This window comes from Molossus molossus, unplaced genomic scaffold (assembly GCF_014108415.1).
Source record: "Molossus molossus isolate mMolMol1 unplaced genomic scaffold, mMolMol1.p scaffold_m16_p_3, whole genome shotgun sequence".
NCBI lineage: Eukaryota > Metazoa > Chordata > Mammalia > Chiroptera > Molossidae > Molossus > Molossus molossus.
The window spans coordinates 89,529,156-89,546,683 of record NW_023425366.1 but is presented as its reverse complement, the minus strand read 5'-3'; the positions used below and the strand labels follow the sequence as shown (position 1 = coordinate 89,546,683).

At 35.2% G+C, this 17,528-nt stretch overlaps 1 protein-coding gene across 1 annotated transcript in view; it reads right to left on the bottom strand.

Annotated features, from left to right (window-relative positions):
• The window catches only part of SNX2 (sorting nexin 2), a 58,554-nt gene that overhangs the window by 20,755 nt on the left and 20,271 nt on the right, over positions 1-17,528 (bottom strand). Inside the window, exons 2-7 of the mRNA XM_036278960.1 lie at positions 16,724-16,841; positions 11,392-11,555; positions 9,768-9,834; positions 9,364-9,407; positions 8,074-8,215; positions 6,640-6,718 (exon numbers count right to left, since the gene is read on the bottom strand). Coding sequence (XP_036134853.1) covers positions 6,640-6,718; positions 8,074-8,215; positions 9,364-9,407; positions 9,768-9,834; positions 11,392-11,555; positions 16,724-16,841 — 614 coding nt within the window. The remainder of the gene's footprint in view (positions 1-6,639; positions 6,719-8,073; positions 8,216-9,363; positions 9,408-9,767; positions 9,835-11,391; positions 11,556-16,723; positions 16,842-17,528) is intronic.

Genomic DNA, 17,528 nt, shown 5'->3' with positions numbered 1-17,528 from the left:
AGATTCGAATGAAGGCCAGTGATCGGAACATGTTTCACTGGAAAGGTGATATTTGAACTTGAAAGAGAGAATTAGCTTGCAGATACCTGAGAATAAAAGCTTTCTAGACAGTGGGAGTGGACAGTGGGGGAAAAAAAACCCTAAGGTGGAAAAGTGCCTGGGATCTTTGAAGGGCAGCAAAAAGAGTGATCAAGAATAGTATGTGATGGAATAGGTAACAGTGGGTAGTACACATCACATAAGGTTTTGTAGGCCATTATAAAGACTGGCTTTTATTCAGTGAAATGGTGGGGGAGCAAAGTTGATAAGATCTGATTTATGGTTTACAAGTATGACTGCCATGGCTGGTTTGGCTCAGTGGTTGGAATGTAGGCCTGCGGACCAATGAGTCATGGGTTCGATTCCGGTCAAGGGCACATACCTTGGTTGTAGTTCATCTCCAGCCCTGGCAGAGGTCATGAGGGAGGCAACCAGTTGATATGTCCCTTTCACATGGATGTTTCTTTCTTTCTCTCTCTCTCTCCATCCATCCCACTCTCTCTGAAGAAAAATGGAAAAATATCCTCCAGTGAGGATTTAAATAGAAAAGGAAAAAATAATAAATAAAACATATGACTGGCTGCTATATTGAAAAAGAGTAGAGTATACCTGAAACTAATATAATGTTGTATGTCAACTGAAAAAAAATTATAAAAAAAAAAAAAAAAAGGAGTAGAGGTGCAAGTGATACCATTGTTTTAACTTAGTTATAAGTAATGGAAAGGAGCAAAGGGAAGGCCTAATAATATAGGCATGCTATTTGTGCAGCTATCCAGAAAGCTGCAATTCAGACGCATGCCCAGTAAAGTCTGGGTTAAACAGGGAAGGTACTTGCCCGTCAGTCACACCTGGGAATGAGGTTATTGGCCACAATAGGCATGGCCACTACAAGCACTGGAAGATTTGAGATACATAAGTCCCTAAACAAAGAAGTTCCCCTCTCTTGGTTTGCATGGGGACTCTTGTTGCAAGGGGTGCACTCTCTTGGCTCCCCTACATTCACCCACATGGCCCACAGCCATGTAGTCCCCACAATGCACTAATGGACTGCAACTAGCCTGATGCTACACCGGAGCCAGCTCCACCATGGAATAGAAACTTTGAACATTGGCTTTGCTTTTAGTTCTGCTGAATTCCCAGCTGCACATCTTTCAGGACTGGATTAAGGGAAATGGGACTTTGTAAACCTAGGGATATAATTTCTCTCAAATAAAGTGTTCTACCACATCTCATCCTCCCATGCAGATCTCCAGAAATGCTTATTCCAGTGGTACCCCAAGGATCCCATTCTCAATACTAGCAACAGAGAAAGACCATCCACGCATTTCTCCAAAAACGCAAAGATGGAAACAGATAAGAATTAGGAGCCTACCGCAGCTATTTCAGGCATTTGGGTTAGAAGAGGACTGATGAGAAATGGCTGTATTCCAGATACCAGAAGGAAGCAAGAGGATTTCCTGATGAATTAGATAATCCTAAACATCTGCCTACTCTCCAAACTTCCCAAAACGAAAGAGTGGATTAATCAATCTACACTGTTTAGACCTTTCCAGTGGATTTTTAGGTACTTGGAATGGCCACATTCCTCAATGATAAAACACTTACATCTTAGAGATAAAGAATGAATTGAAGTTAAAAAACTTGCCTAAGGTCACAAAGGGTGTGCAGTGTGTAGTGAAATTCAGGCTTCAACAGAGAAAGGATTCTAAATGTGCACACTGTATCATAATACTCTATATTTCTGTTTGTATTTGCAGAAGTGTATCCTTTCCTATAAAATAAACTCAATATGCTCTGAAGGTAAGATGTGAAGCACTCTCAAGAAAATCAAGTGAGTGATGTTAGAGATACTCTAATAGAAATACTTTCCACTTAATTCACTGAGTGTGGCAAAAGAAAGTACTTGAGTTCCTAACCACTCCCCTTCTCTTCCTATAATTTAATACCAGATGTTTATCCTTTCAAGAGTCACCTGGATCCTCTAAACTGACCAAATAAATGTGTAAATGACTATCATAGTATATACAAAGAGAAGTATTTCCCTGACCTACCAGATTTGATGAGGTTGGATATTCTACAGATATGCCTGTCCTAACATTTCAGTTTTAAGAAAGGACACAGATCACTTTAGAAAATTTATTCCAATTCCCTTGTTTTTATATAATAACACCTATAATTTTCTTCAGTCATCTTTTTAATACAAAATAAAATATCCCCTCAGTAGTACACTGTTTTTCTTTCACTACTACAAATTCCACCAAAATAGTATTTAATAGGTAATATTTATCAGGAAAGAAACTGTCTTCACATATATACTAGATTAAGTTTCAATATTACCTTAAAACTCTCCTCAATGTTTCATACTGCATGAAGGTATGGTAAGCACTATGCAATGCATTCAAGTTACAAGAAAGGAGAATGAGGAATCAAATTATATGTGCTTGGTACAATAAATCTTCATTAAGTTCCTTATCAAGCATGCCATCCAACATATTTCAAATTTACTCATAGAAAAATAGGACTTGAAAGGTTTCTCAAAGGGTCATGGTTACACTTTCAGGAAGTTCTAAGTGAAATCAAGGCAGAGCATTATCTATCTTTATTCTTAAAAATGTTTGGTGTATGACCTTGTTCCCAACAAAAGCAGTTCTGATACTTAACCTAAACATCTTTTGATGCAATTTAAATCTTTTTCTTGAATAACTGCTGATTGTCAGAGATATAATCTAATCTTTGTTATCATCTTTATTTTCAATTACAGTTGACATACATTATTATATTAGTTTCAGGTATACACCCCAGTGATTAGACATTATATAACTGACTAAGTGATCATCCCAATAAATCTTGAACCCATATGACACTACACAGTTATCAGGATATTACTGACTATATTCCCTATGCTATATTTTAGATCCTCATGACTATTCTGTAACAAACAATTTGTACTTCTTAATCTCTTCATCTTTTTCACCCATCCCTCACCCCCTTCCATCTGGCAATCATCAATATATTTTCTGTATCTATGAGACTGTTTCTGTTCTGCCTGTTCATTTATTTCGTTTTTTAGATTCAATTGTTGATATATATTTGTTGTCATTTTATTGTTCATATTTTAAATATTTTTCTTCTTCTTTTTCTTTCACTTCAAGATCCTTTAACATTTCATATAATACTGGTTTGGTGATAGTGAATTCCTCTAGCTTTTTCTTGTCTGGGAAACACTTTATCTTTCCTTCAATTCTAAATGTCAGCTTTCCTGGGTAGAGTAATTTTAGTTATAGGTCCTTGCTTTTCATCACTTTAAGTATTTGTTGCCAATCCCTCTTGGCCTACAAAGTTTTTGTTGTGAAATCAGCTAATGGTCTTCTGGGAGCTCCCTTGTAAGTAACCGCTTTGCTATTGCTGCTTTTAAGATTCTCTTTTTGTCTTTAACCTTTAGCATTTAATTATCATGTGACAATCATCTTGTTTGGGATTCTCTGTGCTTCCTGGACTTGTATATTTATTTCCTTTGCCAAGTTAGGTAATTTTTCTGTCATTATTTTTTCAAATGGGTTTTCAATTTCCTGCTCTCCCTTCTCCTTCTGGTACCCCTATGATGCAAATGTTGGTATGCTTGAGGTTGTCCCAAGAGAATCCTTACACTATCCTCATTTTTTTGGATTCATTTTTCTTTTTGCTGCTCTGATTGGGTGTTTTTTGCTTCCTTACATTCCAAATCACTGTTCTGATACTCGGCTTAATCTACTATACTGTTGACTCCCTGTAAATTACTCTTCATTTCAGTTAGTGTATCCTATGTCACTTCTGACTGGTCCTTTTTCATGTTGAAGTTCTCACTAAGTTCACTGAGCATCCTTATATCCAGTGTTTTGAACTCTGCATCTAGTAGATTGCTCGTCTCAATTTTGTTTAGTTCTTTTTTGGAGGTTTGTTCTGTTCTTTCGTTTGGGACATGCTTGTCTCCTCATTTTGGTGGCTTCACTATGTTTGTTTCTATAGAGCTGGTACATCTCCCAGACTTGGTAGAGTGGCCTAATGTAGTAAGTGTCCTATAGATTCCAGTGGCACAGCCTCCTGATCACCCAAGCTTGGTGCTTGAGATGTGCTCCCCCATGTTGGTTATGTACAACCTCCTCTTACAGTTGAGCCTTGATTATTGTTGGCACATCAATGAAAGAGATTTACCTCCAGGCCAATGAGCTGCAAGTACTGGCTGTAACCACTGACCACCGACTGACCACCATGGAGGATCAGCTGTGCAGGGGCCCACCACACAGAGTAGAACTTACTTCAGTGGGGCTCTGGTGCCTGCTGAGTCCACCCTTGAATGTCATTTATGCAAGTGATTAAGTGGTGGTGCTTAACGTGGTCTGGGTGTGCTGGCTCCAGGGCCTCCCAGGAAGTGTAAGCCACAGTCAGCCACTGCTTGTGTTCTGCCCAATGCTACCTGTCATGAGCTATAAAGCATTCGGCAGATGGCTGCTACCTGTGCTGGACTTGGAGGTACCAGGTAAGGCCAAGCTGTGAACCAAGGCTGGCTATTGCTAGTCTGGGCCTGGTGCCACTTAGCAAGAGGTATAGGGCTCGCTGAAGCCAGATGCTGTTTGTTTGAGAGATTTTAGCAAAATCTGAAGCATGAGCCAAGACAGACCATCCCAATGGACAAATATGGGTGGGTCTGAAAGTTGAATGGGGCAAGGCCTCAGGCAATCAACAGCACAGGTCAAACAGTGTGGGGAAGGTTGATGGAGTCTTAGATATGGTGCCTGCCTGCTAGCTGTGTGGGGTTGGGCTCATCAAAGGAACACTGGCCTCTGCCAGTACTTCTGTCTGGGAGAAAGCTGCCCCCAAGCTCTTGCCTTGATCCTGGACAATTCAGTTCCTCCCTGTATGTCTCTGGTGCCTTTCAAGCTGCTGCCCCTGCGCTGAAACTAAGAAGGAATTAGTCTAAGTTAGTCTGTGTTTTGCCCTTTAAGAAGTACTGCCTGAGATTCCAGCAGCCTCTGTCTCCCTCAGCCTCAATCCCTGCTGAGGATTTTACAGCCAGATGTTATGGGGAATTCTCTTCGAGGAACCCTAGGCTGAGGGTCTGGTGTGAAACTGGGACCCCCTTACTCCTCAGAGGGGAACCTCCACAGTCGAGATATCCCTCCTGATTTTTATCTGACATTCATGGGTATGGGACCAGCCTGTTCCTCGTCTCTACCATTCCTACCAGTCTTAATGTGGCTTATTCTTTAATTCTGTAGTTGTAGGACTTCCATTCAATTCAATTTGAGGCAGTTCTGAATGGTGGTTGTTCTGTAGTTTAGTTGTAAATTTGATGGTTGTGGGAGGAGTTGAGTACTGTGCCACCATCCTGACAAGTGGTCTAGATACAATCTTATCTTCCAAGTCTTCTCTGATATAAGATGTTAAACAGCATATCCTTTCGCTTTTCTTACTGCAATTATTCAAACCTGACTTTACTGTGGCATTTTCTTTTAAGTAATTTATTACTAAAACCCAGAAATAAGTTGCCTTAAAATAGTTTTAAAAGATATTTTGTGCCCTGGAGATAATGTATATACCACTTACTAAAATCTCTAACACCATTCTCACCCCAATCACTGATTTTAAGCCAAAATAAAAAATAAAACAAATAACAAGCAAGCAAATTAAATTAAAATTCAATAAAAACAGCAAAAAACAAACAAACACAAAAACCAAAACCAAAACCAAAAAAACCAATCCTATGATATTACAAATGTTTTAACTTTAGGTAATGCTATGTACTTATGTTCTAAAAGTTGGTACTTCAAGATAGTTTCAAAATTGTTTTCTCACATTTTCAGCATAGCAAGAAAAAAATAAATGTTAAGATTCTGGAAATGGGAATCCTCCTATCCACTGCACTTTTAGTCAGCCACAATAAAAACAAGTCTTCAAAGCCATAGGAAATGTATTGAGTCAAGTATTTAAAGGAAGGTAGAGCATATATACTAGCCTTTAAACATATAGTCAACTCCAGCAGGCAATACTACTTTTATACAATAAAATTAAAGGAGGAACACAAACCTAATTATTCAGTGTATTTAATAATCTTACCTAGTAATAATTCAAAGGAAAAATTAATTTAGATGAACTATAATTAGCCAAATTATCCAACATTCACATAAATGAGTATAAATTCCTAAGAACTAAACAAAACTAAAGAGATTATTTTTTAATCAAAACATTTTTATTAACCCTTTCCCCCCATTCACATGATTCATGTTTTCTTTTTTTCCTACTTCTCTTGTTGACTACAGCTATGGCATAATTCTATCCTCAACTAACTCATGCCTTTATATTGCTGCTTGTAACAAAGTACAAAAACAAGTGGTATTTGATAGACTACTAATGAGAATTATTAAAAGCAGAACAAGCATACAATATTGAGTTGTTTAAAGAAGTAATTTTCTTAATAAAAGTTTAAAGCACTTTTGATAAGAGTCATCAAGTGGTATTTTGAAAAAAAAATTAATCACTGAAATTGTTGTACCATATAATGGATTATACTTATATAACTGAAGTAAAACATGAGTGTAATAAAGCAGAACTGTCTAGAATTACCTTTCAAGAGCTGCTCTTCGTTTTTCTACAAATTCAGTGTTTGATAAGTCTTCTTTACCTACTTTGACCTTGGTCATGCCTTTGAAAAAAATTGAATGAGACTCGTGATGATTTTATATTATGAAACAGTCTTTTATTATCATTTCTGACTAATTTAAAATATATTCTAAATCTGAACTTGACAAAAAGCTCCTAAATTTATCATTAGTATCATACTTTTGAAAAGTTGAAACTCATGATACATTAATTCTACCAGTAAGTACTTATAAATAAAGCAGAGGTTGAACTGTCTGTAGTTTTCTGATCCATAACTTTTGGATTCCTTATCTGTTGTATGTTACACTCCTGGTAAATTAAAATGTGTTTACATTTCAATGGAATTCATATTAGTAAAATTAAACTTAATAGTTTCATTTCTTATTAGCAATAATTAAGGTTCTTTACCTTAAGAGTAAGAAAATAAATAAGTGTAATCCATGAATTTGCTAAATATTCTCTCTTGCAAATTCAAAGAACACATTCTTATTTATCATGGCTGTTTTATTTATTTTTTTATTTTTTATTTATTTTTTTTAATCCTCACCCGAGGACATTTTTCCATTTTTTGTTCAGGTAGAGTGGGAGGGAGAGAGAGGAACAGAGAGAGAGAGAGAAACATCGATGTGAGACACATCGAGTGGCTGCCACCCACACAACCAACCAGGGACGGGGACAAACTGCAACCGAGGTACGCGCCCTTAGCGGGAACCGAACCCGGGTCTCTCAGGACCGCAGGCCGACGCTCTAACCGCTGAGCCAAACTGGCCAGGGCTATCATGGCTGTTTTATAATAATTGAAGACAACGAGCTCTTTCATAGAGACATTTAGAACTCTTCAAATTTAAAAATTAAAAATCATACTGATAATTTCTGTATTGGCAATTTCAATTTTAACACTAATACAGAAGACAAGATTTTTCTTTTCCTGTTCTTTTTCCTTTCAAAAAAATCAATTCTGTAGAAATAAAGTATTGATAAATGCTACAACATTGATCAACCTTGAAAATACTATGCTAAGTGAAAGAAGCTTTTCACAAAGGACCATATATTATATGATTCCCTTTATATAAAAGAATAGGCAAATAGGCAAATTTATAGAGAAAGAAAATAAATTTGTGATTACCTATGGCTGGGGGGATGGGGAAATTAGAGGATGATGGCTAAGGGATAATAAAAATATTCTAAAATGAATGTGTCTGAATATACTCAAAACCACTGAATTACACACTTATATGAATAGCATATTAATTATAGCTCAGTAAAGTCATTAAAAATGGATTATGTAAAACCATGTAATTCTTATTCAGGTTGGTATATCTGATGAATAAACAAGTATCATCTATGAACTATTAACAGTAACAAACAAAAGTTTTGTTTTTTTTAATTCACACTTACCTACTATACTCTTTTCTGGAGCTGGTGGCACAATGTAACCGACATGTAAATACTTGCTTGCTAACTTGCTATGCAAACCAAGAAAGTCACTAAATCTTCTTTTAACTGAAAATTCACTCTTACTGAACATGGAAAGAGAAGTCTAGAAGTGAAAAAGAGGTATTTTAAATTCTGAATACTAAGCAATTATTCAGAAGTTAATGTCATATATAATTGTGAACATATATGTGTATACAGACACTGGTCTACTTTGACTCTACTTATATTTATGCTGATGATTCTTAAATCTTTACCTCTGACTCAGATATCCTCTGAGCTTCAGTCCAACATACTGGAATGTTCAAGGAACACCTCCACTTAAATCTCACTGCCACTTCAAATTCACCATATATTCCCCTGATGGAACATAAGTTCCATAAGGGAAGGACATGGTTATATTGTTTACTATTATACCCTAGTATTTGAAAAATAGCCTAACCCCATATTCATATTTAATAAATATCTATTCAATGAATTAACAAATCTCACCTCTGTCCATACTGTGTTCCTCCACCTGTGTTGCCTTTTCTCCAGGATCCCTTAAGTTCCTCTAGTTAGTAACTTAAGCATTCCCTCCTTCCTCACTCCTTATATCCAAGCCCTATCGATTCTACCTCCTACACAACTCTAGAAGCCATTTATTTCACTCGCCCCCAGAACCAGTTCCTTAATATAAAATACTACTCCTCATAGCTAGGATTCCTATAAACTCCCTCTCCCTTTTAAGACTTGGAAGGCCTACAATCCTTTTAAGAATTACAATGGCCTCTTAACTAGAAATCCTGACCTCTACTTTAATACTTTCAATTCATTCTGAGTCAGAGAGATCTTTCTAAAACAAAACTCTAATTGTGCCACACTCTTATTTGAATCTCTTCAGTCATTTTCCATTATCCTCAGGATAAAGTTCAAATTCCATAAGGTAGCCATTCATAATATAGGGAGGCTTACTGCCGAACAATTCAATCAGGTCCCACTTCTTACAGATCCTAGCAGGCACAATGCTTTCTTAACTTCTGGCTTTTACCACAAGCAAATTCCTTTGCCTGGAACATGCTATTCTTCTTTCTTCCTCCTGTCTTTGTCTGTATTAGGTCCCTTCTTGCATACTCTCAAAGAATACCAAACCACTCACAACTCACTATAACAATTTATTTGCAATCTTTACTGGGTGGTCACCTTGGTAAAGACAGGCATCATTTACTATACATAGCGAGGGCTCAATACTTTTTAAAGGAGCAAAAGTCTCACCTTTGTTGTTACTCTATATGCCATGTAAGCATTCATGCCATCACCTATAAGAAAAGTAAAATACTATTAAAAACATGAGCTTAACTACACATACACAAAAAGGTAATTAACTATATGAGGTAATGTGCTGAATAAATTGTGCTAATTTCATAATGTATATATACATTAAATCATCACACTGTACATCCTAAATATATACAATTTTTATTTGCCACTTAAACCTCAATGAAGCTAGGAAAAAAAAAAAGACAAAATAAAAATAAGCAAAAATCCCTCACAAGCTTAAAAATAAAAACACCATTTTAACACTGTAACAATGTATTTAGTAAAGAAAAACAGCATATTAATAACCAAGCTAATTATTAAAAAGAAGCAAGTAAAAAATATAATAAACATTGACTCACCAACTTTCTCTGGATCTGATACACCAATTTCTATATCAAAAACATCTCCATTTGCTTCTTCTTCAATCTGGAAAATAATTTTTGTGTGTGTGTGTTAAAAATTGCAATTCATATTATTATTGTCATAATACTAATCACTATTATTTTATCATCTAACTTTTACTAGGGTCACTATCATATCAATCAAAAAAGCCATTCAACACTCCATTTCTAAAAAATAAAAGCTTTCATATTTCCAAACTATGTGAAAACACACACACACAAAGGCAACAGGAAAAGGATTGTTTGAAAAAGTAATACAAAATCTTGTATTTTATAACTCCTTTGATGTAGAAAACATGTTTTATTTTTCCGTAGGAATACTGTGGATTTTTTTTGTTCTATATATCAAATCTTCAGACTCAGATTATTAAGATAATTAGCTCCTTAATTATTTTTAATAGTAGCATTTTTCAAAGTTTATCTCTATTCTTTAAAACCAGATAGCCATTACTTTTGCCAGTAGATCACTATATACTTGCAGAAATTATTATACTAATAAGCAACTTCAGCATCTGATTTCTTTAATTACCTAGTTAACACATGTTCTTAAAGCCAATGAAAGCACTATAACCCTCTGAAAAAAGCAGTAAGTAGGAAAAATGATAACTCTATGAGACTTACAGAGAAGTACTTTTTTATGGCATTTTACTTAAGTAATCCTAATGGTAACTCTATTTTTCTCAAACACCACAGATATTGTTAAATATTGCTGACTTTTTAAAGCAATATTAAAGTCTAAGGGTATCTAAAAGAAAAGTGAGTTTTGTAACCATAATCTTTTTATTTTAAGGTTCCATCTTGTATAGATTTTTAACAAGTAAGCCATATTTGAAATGTAGTATATATAAAATATATAAATCCTAAGTGTACAGCTTAATAACTTTCACAATGAACACATTTCTGTAAACAGAACCTATATGAAGAAATAAACCGTATCATTATACCCTAAAAGGCCTTCTTATGCTTTCTCTCCAGTTAAAACCCATCCTCCACCCTGCCAACATAATAATTAACATTAATTGCATGCTTTAATCAACTAAAATTACTCAAAATTATCACTGTTGTGATTAAGCTTTGAACACACTTTCATACATTATCTTATTTGACTAACAGGAACCCTGAGAGGCACACATCATCATAAGATCACAAATAATGAACTCCTTGACTTAAGAAGGAAAGTGATTTCATCCTGGCCAGTATGGCTCAGTTGGTTGGAGCATCGTCCCATTCACGAAAAAGGTTGCAGGTTCAATACCTGGTCAGGGCACATATCCAGGTTGTGGGTTCAATACCCAGTCGGGGCTCGTAAGGGAGGCAACCAATTGATGTTTCTCTCTATCTCTCAAATCAGTGGAGAACATATTCTTGACTGAGGGTTAAAAAAAAAAGTAAAATGATTTGCCTAAGTTACTGGGTTAAAAAGTGGTGAAAATAAAATCAGAAGCCAAATCACTGGACTTCTTTACTCCAATGTTCTTCTCCCAAAATATCTAAAAGGCTTTGATTGGAAATGACTAACAGGAGAGTAATGTTGAATGGGAAACAAAAAAACTTAATTTAGAATACAAACATTTTTCCATACCTCCTCCCTAGATCTATCAAAGATCACTGGAGCAGACATACTCTTTGATTCAATTCTGGGAGCAATGAGTGCAGTAGGGGTCACAGGTGTGACTGCCGGAGAAGGCTCAGAGGAGAGGATAGGTTCCCTTTCAGGGCTGTCCAGAGAAACTTCTTCTGTGGCTTCTAGATACAAATTAAACAAGTTAGTTAAGGACACAGCTACCAAACTCCAGTGTCCATATAGCAATTAAAATATTTTTCTTTTCTTTTTTTTTTGGAGAGAGGAAGGAAGAGAGATAGAAACATTGATTGGCTGCCTCCTGCGTAAGCCCCTACTAGGGATTGATCCCACAACTTGGGCATGTGCCCTGACCAGGAATCGAACAGGGACATCTTGATCCAAGGGATGACGCTCAATCCACTGAGCCATACCAGCTGAGCTGAAAAAGTTTTATATTACCCACAAATAAGTACCAAAATAGTATTATTTAAAAATAATTGTTATAGCCCTGGCCAGTTGCTCAGTGCCTAGAGCAGATCGATGGGTCTTGGGTTCGAGTCTAATCAAGGAACCGTATGTACCTAGGTTGCAGGTATAGTCCTGGCCTCAGTAGGGGTTACGCAGGAGGCAACCAATCAATGTATCTCTCTCACATCAATGTTTCTCCTCTCTTTCTCCCTCCCTACTGTTCTATTTAAAAACCAATGGAAAAACAGCCTTAGGTGAAGATTAACAACAAAAAAATAGTAATTATCTTTATAAATAATTTTATAAATTTTTCCTTACTTGTTTATCAAAACTTTAAAACCAACAGTGACTTTGTTGATTTTGGGAAGAATTCCAGTAAATCAGCTTAAATATCTCTACATAATTATCTAGTGGTAGGGATAAAACAATGATGTGGATAATCCCACATTCATTTGTGTTTGGATCTGTAATATATCTTATACTTGCAGTAACTTACCTTCCAAAATCTTTTATTCAAACTAACATTGATTATTTTATACATATGAATACAAATTTTATGGCAGAAGGCTGCCCAGAAATATCCCAACTGGGATTAAAAATTTGTTACAGAAAATTCACAAAGTTAGTAATCTAAAGCAATTAACTGCTAAAGATTACTGGGCATTAGTTGAATACACAAATATAACACAAAGCAAATAGGTATTTAGGTTTTAATTTAAAAAAATGCTCATTCACTTGAAAAATCTAAAATGATATGTATTTAAAACAAAATCAATAAATTATCTACAAGCTATGTAACATTGTGCTAAATGCAATGAAGAAACACAAAGAAATGTAAAATATCATACCTGCCCTCAGGGAGTTTATAATCTAGTTGGGAAATAAGACATAAGCATGTGGAATGTTAAATAATAATAAAAGACAAGTAATAGCCAAGTGAACAATAAGAAGAATGTTACGAGACATTTAATTGCTAAACAAACACAACAATTTGAGCTAAGATGGGAGACAATACTTTAGGATAGGGAAAATCAGGAACAGTTTACAAAACTGATCAGAGAGATTTGGATGGGTAGTGTTCCATGAAAACGAATAGCATAAGTAAAAAGTAAAGCCATAAGAATGAAAATTACAATCAGTGGGCATAATGAAAACCACAGCTCTGTTGTTTATAGAACTGACACCAGGAGAAAGAAGACAGGACGACCGTAAGGGAAATGGGATCAGATCCACTGATTTCTAACTGCAGGCTCTCAGATTCCTAGGGGTTTGGGAAGGTAGCAATGGCAGACAATAAGCCATTTTAATTTGAACACCTCAAAAAGCATAGAAGTAATAATATATTTATTTGAAATAAGGTAAATATATTAACATTTGAATGTAAATAACTAAATATTTTATCAATCTACTCTTACTGATTATCTCATGCTGATGAGATCCTTATTTGGCATTGCTCTCTTTATTTTTATATTAAGAATAAAAATAATAACCAACATCTTTCAAACTACGGTAACCAGAGGAAAGAAAATAGACTATACATGTTGAAGAGACTATCAGTGACCCTAATGTAACCAAAATTTTACATGCAACTTCAAGTTAAAAGTCATTTAACATTTTAATCAGATTTTACTTCAATGATAAACCAGGTTTCAAATTCTTTGTACAGACTTTGACAGGCTGTTTCATAAATAGTAGCAGGTCTCAAAATAAAAAAAGATAAATGTGATCCAAGTAACTAATAGGAGGGGGAAAATGGAAATAAATGGATACAAACTTAGGTTCAGCATGCTAATACATAATCTACCTTAAATTCTTTCATGACTTCTTTTATCAAAAGTAAAATAACATATAGCATATCCATGAAATTTAATTCAAATTTAAACCAGACCGAAAGGCTCCAGATATCCTGTATGTACTAAATATAAAGATTAACTTCTTGCCCGGCTGGTGTGGCTCAGTAGATTTGAGCATCGAGACCGTCCCATGGACTGAGAGGTCCCAATTCAAGTCCCATTCATTGGAGCACATGCCTGGGTTGAGGGCTCGATTCCCAGTAGGGGGCTTGCAGGAGGAAGCTGATCGATGTTTCTCACGTGGATGTTTCTATCTCTCTCTCCTTCTCCCTCTTAAAAATAAATAAATAAATTTAACTTTTCCTTGGAAGAGATAGTTTGAGGACAACCACAAATGCCAGCTAAGGAACATGTCACTCATATGACAGACACCAAAGAATTTTTACAAAAAGGAATACCCATTAAACTTACAAATGGTATTATTTGATGAAAAAACATATGTGAAATAAACTAAGTATCCTGGCAGAAACAAGTTCTAAAATTTCAACATGCTCTCCCCCTCACTTATTCCTCTAGGGCAGTTTCCTAAAGAATGTTCAGTGAAGTTTAGTGCAGGGTGTAACAGATAGTGGAGAGGGGCTCTGAAGCCAACCTTATTTGGTGAGTACTCTCTAAGCTAATAATAGTAACATATACATTTGAACTTTTTCTGGTACCACTTCTGACATACTAGTACTTGAAATGCTACACAACATGCATTAGCATACATACCAATATAATCTAATCCTGCTATGGTTTTGAAATCAAAATGGCTAAACCACTAGAACAATATCTATATTCTCTCCTCCAACACAGGAGAAATAAATTAAATACATATTATTATTGGACAATAATTTTCACCATCCTGGTAACATTGCTACTCTCTATTGTGGTTTTCTAGACCATACTCCTCCATAGAAGGGGGAATGATATACCTACTTAAAGGCTTTATAAATAAGATGCAAGTGTAGTATTAACTCATGCATATAAAAATGATCAGATTAGATCTTAGAGAACTAACGATGGCATTATGAAAAGCAAATAAGTTTAAGAAAAAAGATAAAGCATAAAAATTGTTTGTAAATAACAAAGGAAATATGACTATGTTTAGTGGTTAGTCCCTGTTTCTCTCTTTTCTTTTTAATTTTTAAAAATCTTTATTGATTTTATTTTATTTATTTATTTTTTTTTTTATCCTCACCCGAGGATATTTTTCCATTTCTTGTACAGATAGAGTGGGAGGGAGAGAGAGGAAGGGAGAGAGAGAGAGAAACATCGACGTGAAGGGACACATCGAGCGGCTGCCACCCGCACGACCAACCAGGGCCGGGGACAAACTGCAACCGAAGTACGTGCCCTTAGCGGGAACCGAACCCGGGTCTCTCCGGACCGCAGGCCGACGCTCTAACCGCTGAGCCAAACCGGCCAGGGCAAAAAAAAATCTTTATTGATTTTAGAGAGAGAGGAAAGAAGAGGGGGAGAGAGAGAGATAGAAACATTGACCGGCCATCTCCTGCATGCCCCCCACTGGGGATTTGGCCTACAACCTGGGCATGTGTCCTGACTGGGAATTAAATCGGCGACCTCTTGGTGCATGGGTTGATGCTCAACCACTAAGCCATACCAGCCAGGCTTTCTTTTCTTTTAATACAAACATGAACATTGACCATATTTGAATCATAATATTTAGTACAGACTGTCAGGCAGGCTAAAACACAAAAAAGATTTTTCTAATCAAGCAAAGTGGGCAAATAAACATCACTGTTTAGTCCTCACTTGTTTTTAAACGCTAAAAAAGAAATCAAAATCCTCTTTCCTTGTGCTCAAGTACACACACCTACACACAAGCACACACACAGACACTTGTTTTAGAGTTTCAGCACACTTTATATGACTTTAAGGTGAAAGAGTCTTTAATAAAATTAACAATCCAAAACATTTATGTATACCCTATATTATAATTTTAGATTAATACTACCTATTTAGTAGACAAAGGAATCAATTTTTAGAATAAAAATGCTATGAAAAAACTTTTAAGGACTACTTGGGAAAAGTCCATAAAAGGAAACAAACAAATAAAAAACACATTATAACTTCGATTATCTAGGATTTTATTCTAAGTTGTTAGGTAGCTATAAAAAGGGGGGAAATGACTGGTATTTGGTATCATATTTTAAACTTTCTGACATGATAAAATACATGAATTCATCTACAGTGAGAACTTCATGGAACTAATCAGGCAGAAATCATATGGGCCTTTGTGATAAAGGACTATATCTTCAAACATAATTGCACAAAAAATTCAGAATGGTTGAATATTGAAGCCCTATAAAAGCTAAGGACGTAATATTAAATTTTAACTCAATGAAAGCAAGCTCAGGTAAATTAAACTGTTAAACACACAGAACTATTTTAATTTTTTGTCATCATTTCTAAGAAAGATTTGTTGTTTTTTTAAATATCCAAACATTAATTTTTAAGCAGGAGATTATTTTGAAGAGAATCCATTTTTTTCAAAGGTAGGATAGACTACACCAAACTCTGACCTCATATCAAAATTAAATTCCTCATGCATCAATTTACTCACCTAAAAGTGAATAAAAATGGAACAGGTGGTAAATACCGAAGCATTAAAACAAACATATTTCAAATATATATAGACTGTAAATCAAGTGATTTTTAAATCCAAAGTTTAATTTTGGTTTGTGACAATGTGTAATTAATAAAGAATATAAACACTGCTATTTCTCAAAGTATAAATGCCCAACCATTCATTTTTCTTTACTCTAAGAATTGATCAAAACAAACAAATTACAATACATGATTTATTTTCACATGCTGAAAACCAGAAAATATCACATTTTTGCTTCTCTCAACAGTTTATATTTTCAGTTACCTAACTAGAAATTTCTTAGTCATTTAAGTTGTTAACAAGAAGAGCCACCACTAACATTTTACACAAAATTTCAGTTTGCTTTATAGAATACATTCTAACAGAATATATACTACAATTGTCCATTATTAAAAAAAATAAAGATAGTTACAATTACCTGCAAAAAGATCTTCTCTGTCATCCTCTAGCACAATTTCTGCAGGTTTTGGACCATTGGAGTTTGAACTAACATCTTCTGTAAGAAGACTAATTGGTTCTGGAGATGATGGAATTGACTGCGAAAAAAACAAAAACAAAACAGTGATAGATAATGGGTTGACATGTTTATCTGTTATAATTATGTCTCCATACATTATAGAAATAGACCATTCCCTTGATAGGAAGGGAAGAAAGAACAAGAACAGTTATTTATAGTTCCTCCTCTGAGGATAAGATTGAACCAAAAACACATTTTGACTCATCTCCCTTCTTTTAACAAAGTCACTTAAGATTGTAATAGTCAAAACTAAATCTTAAAAACATGTTACATTTGTAAGAAGTTCAAAATACTGCTTTATTTTAAGAGGAAGGTTTAATACTAGTTGAATTAAGACTACTATTGTAACATTTTTAGTTTCAAACTAAAAATATGTCCTCTCTCCAAACGTTTACATTTTAATTAACTAAGGAACTATTTTTGTACTTCTTAACCTTAAAGTATAATGACCAACATAATGGACTCTAGATTGTAAAGCTTTTAGTATTATAGTTTTCTTATATTTAAAACCATTACTACTTAAAAAAAACTTTTTCCCCCTTTATTAATTTTAGAGAGAGAAGAAGGGAGAGGGAGAGAGAGAAACATCGATAAGAGAGAACATTGACTGGCCGCCTCCTGCATGCGCCCCACTGGGGAATGGGCCCACAACCTGGGCATGTGTCCTGACCAGGAACTGAACTGGTGACCTCTTGGTGCATGGGTC